Raw genomic sequence first — 3,364 nt, 5'->3', positions numbered from 1 at the left:
GGGTGTGGGACACAAACATTCAGCCTATAGCAAGTATTAGAATAGCTAAAATAAAAAGTGACAACACCAAATGCTAACAAGGTTACAGAGAAACTGAATCTCTTATACATTGCTAGTGAGAATGTAAATAAAATGGTATGGCCACTTTAGAAAATATTTTGGCAGTTTCTTAAAAAATTAAACATGCACTTATGATATAACCTATCAATTGCATTCCTAGCACTTATCTCAGAGAAATGAATACTTCTGTCCATGCAAAAACCTGTACACAATTGTTCATAGCAGCTTTATTTATAATAGCTAACAACTAGAACAACCTGTATGTAATTCAGTGGATTAGTGGTAAAACAAACTAGGTGACATCCATACCATAGACTGCTACTTAGCAATAAAAAGGAATAAACTGTTGACACAGCACATTTGGACTGATCTCAAGGTCATTACTCTGAGTGACAAAGCCAGTCCCAAAAGATCATGTGCTGTAGGATTCCATTTGTGTAACCTTTTCAAAATGACAAAATTACACAGATGGAAATTGAATTAGCGATTTTCAGAGTTTAGGGGCAGTTAAGAAAGAAGCACTGGATGTGACAATAAAGAGGTAGAACTAGGGAGATCTTTGTAGTGATAGAATAGAAAAATCAGTAAAGGTAAAAATACCCCCCAAAAGTAATTTTTTTCTCTTTTTTGATAAATTTATATATTATCATTTAGATAGAAGAAGATGCCTAGAAGATAGGCATCTATCTCTTTTTTATACCATATGATAGTTCCTTTAATAATCTATTGTATTTTTATTTCTCATTTTCTGCAAGAATGTTACTGTTAAGGTTTTATGGAGAATTTTAAATAATGATTAGGTAAATTAAAGTCTTTTAGATACATTCGTAATCATTTACATATTTTTTTCCTTTTATTGCTATGTAATGGAAAATAATTACAGTCTCATAACTCTTTAAACATGTCTCCCTCCATGTCATTCTTTTTGTTTAGACAATTACTTACTTCTACAGCCATTTTGCACAAAAGCTCAGTTTTTAAATGGAAAAGCAAAACAGGATATGACTGAAAAGCTTGCTGGTAAATATTTTTATATTGTTAATTCTAAAGAAATATTTTATTAATTAAGGATAAATTGATGAGTATTAAATTTTAATTTTAGGATAGCTACCCAAATTCAGTATCATTACCCATGAAATAGCAAGAAATTGTATAATGATTCCCCAGGACCTTTTAAGACTTTTACCCCCAAAATTTTCTTCAAAAGGATTTTATCCTTTTTTTTCTAGTAAGTATTTAGTCTTCCTGTTAGTAAAAATAAACAGGATAAATAAAAAGAATTAAAATCAAGTATTAGTATTCATAGAAAACTGCTATTCCAACTTATCTATTTGATAAAAGGTCCATGGGTCGAAATGTATAAATTTTTAATTAACTGCATTTGGAAAACATTAAGATGAATTTTGGGTTTGTTTCCTGTCTTCACTATTTTTGCCTGCACCTATCATTGTATATGGAATTCTTATACTTGAAGATCCCAATCTTTGGGAGGAAAGTTTCTGACTTCTTTTAAGATGCCTAACATTTTAGAAAAAATGGCATTGGGGAGAGGCTATTTTATACGCTTTTTAATTAGCAGAACTCGAATTTATCTTGTATTACTTTTTTCTTTTTTATTAAATTTATTAGAGTGACATTGGTTAACAAAATGATATATACAATTTAATTAATGATACATCATCTGTATGAATTTGTTTTTTTAAAAAACCTTAATGTTTACCATATTTTTGTATTTCAGATATTGTTATGGAACTCTATCAAAGAAAGCCCCATGCCACAGAACAAAAAGTGTTGGTTGTTTTATGGCATCTCTTAGGGAACATGACAAATAGTGGCTCTCTGCCTGGAGCTGGAGGAAATATACGAACAGCCACAGCTAAGTTATCAAAAGCACTTTTTGCACAGATGGGCCAGAATCTGTTAAATCAGGCTGCATCTCAGCCACCACATATCAAAAAGAGTTTAGAAGAATTGCTCGATATGACAATTTGAAATGAATTATGAATCTTTCATGAAATATAGTATGATGAACAAAACTGTTTACATGATGACAGATGGAACTTTTTTAAAGTTACATTTTTCAGTGCCTGTACTTCTCATCCAGTAAATTAAGTCAATGGCTATGTTTATTTGCATCCTGTAAGTACACATCTGTCCTGTATCAACCCTACCACTTGTACCCATCACACAAAAACCCAAAGTAATTAATGTAACCTAATATTCTTGAAATCTGAGACACATGGAATTAATTCAATTTTAATATTTTTGAGAAGAGTCCTGCTCATTTGCACTATCCTATGAAAACCGCAATTTGTTGCCCTATATGTACAATTAGATTTGTAATTAAAAATATACTTTTTATTATGTAATCATGTTCTTCTATGTCTCATTACTCAGTCTTATTTTATGAAGTGGAAGAAAAGTCATTGAACTATGTTATCGTGCTATTTGTGAAAACATGTATTTCTCAAATCAGTCTGCTAATATGATTGTGCAGTATTAGCTTGCTTTTGCTGTTTTGTGTTAATGTGATATGTTTGCTTACCACTTGGGTTTAATCATCTACGTAATTGTGAAATTTAAAAAGTTATAATAAAGCATGATGACCAAAGTTTTAGGAAACATTTAAACATTTTAAATGCACGTTTAAGAAAACGTGTTGAATGTAACTTCCCTATTTTTTGTGCAAACACTAAATTTTATTTCTATTTGCCCTGACATTTATAAAGGTGTTATTTTGCTGCCCAGTTATGTAATTCTCAAAAATAGTGCCAGGTGTTCTATAGCTTTTCTCAGAATTCTTGGGCTATAAGTACTGTATGCATCTTAAAAAAGAAGGAATGTTATAAAATAAAAGGATTTATTTCTGTAGATGTGTGAGAGCTGTCCTATTTTTCCAACTTCCATATATGTTAAAATGGAAAAAATATATATTGTAATATTAACCTATCACTTATATTCAATATACTTGATATCATATTGACTTTTCTCCATTGACCTGGGTTATAATTCTAGATATGCAGGAAAGTAACTGTGACCTTGCACAAGTCACTTGCCAGGTCTAGGCCTCAGTTTTCTCATCTCTAAAATGTGAGGGCTGGACCAAATGATTTTTAAGGTCTCATCTTGTTCTAAAATTTTTATGATTCTATGTTGCTGTTTATTCTATGATCACTTTATTACAATTGTGGATTATCTTCATTCTTTTTCATTTCGTTTGTCACTGACCAGTTTTTTAATGTATTTCGCTGCTTTTTAAATTGTGAGTCTTTGTATTAACCTGTGACTTCTGAGGAGGAAAAAA

General features: G+C 30.7%; 1 protein-coding gene across 2 annotated transcripts in view; it reads left to right on the top strand.

The window, feature by feature from the left end:
* Nucleotides 1–2,931, top strand: part of TOGARAM1 (TOG array regulator of axonemal microtubules 1) — a 69,001-nt gene extending 66,070 nt beyond the window's left edge. For both annotated transcript variants that reach the window (XM_015597672.2, XM_006922697.3), the window contains 2 exons: nucleotides 994–1,080; nucleotides 1,799–2,931. In XM_015597672.2, coding sequence (XP_015453158.1) covers nucleotides 994–1,080; nucleotides 1,799–2,052 — 341 coding nt within the window. In that variant the 3' untranslated portion in view covers nucleotides 2,053–2,931. The remainder of the gene's footprint in view (nucleotides 1–993; nucleotides 1,081–1,798) is intronic.
* Nucleotides 2,932–3,364: the final 433 nt, after the last annotated feature.

The sequence above is a fragment of the Pteropus alecto genome, unplaced genomic scaffold, assembly GCF_000325575.1.
Source record: "Pteropus alecto unplaced genomic scaffold, ASM32557v1 scaffold38, whole genome shotgun sequence".
Lineage (NCBI taxonomy): Eukaryota > Metazoa > Chordata > Mammalia > Chiroptera > Pteropodidae > Pteropus > Pteropus alecto.
Note: the sequence above shows the minus strand (reverse complement) of the source record. Positions and strands in the feature narration are given on the sequence as shown.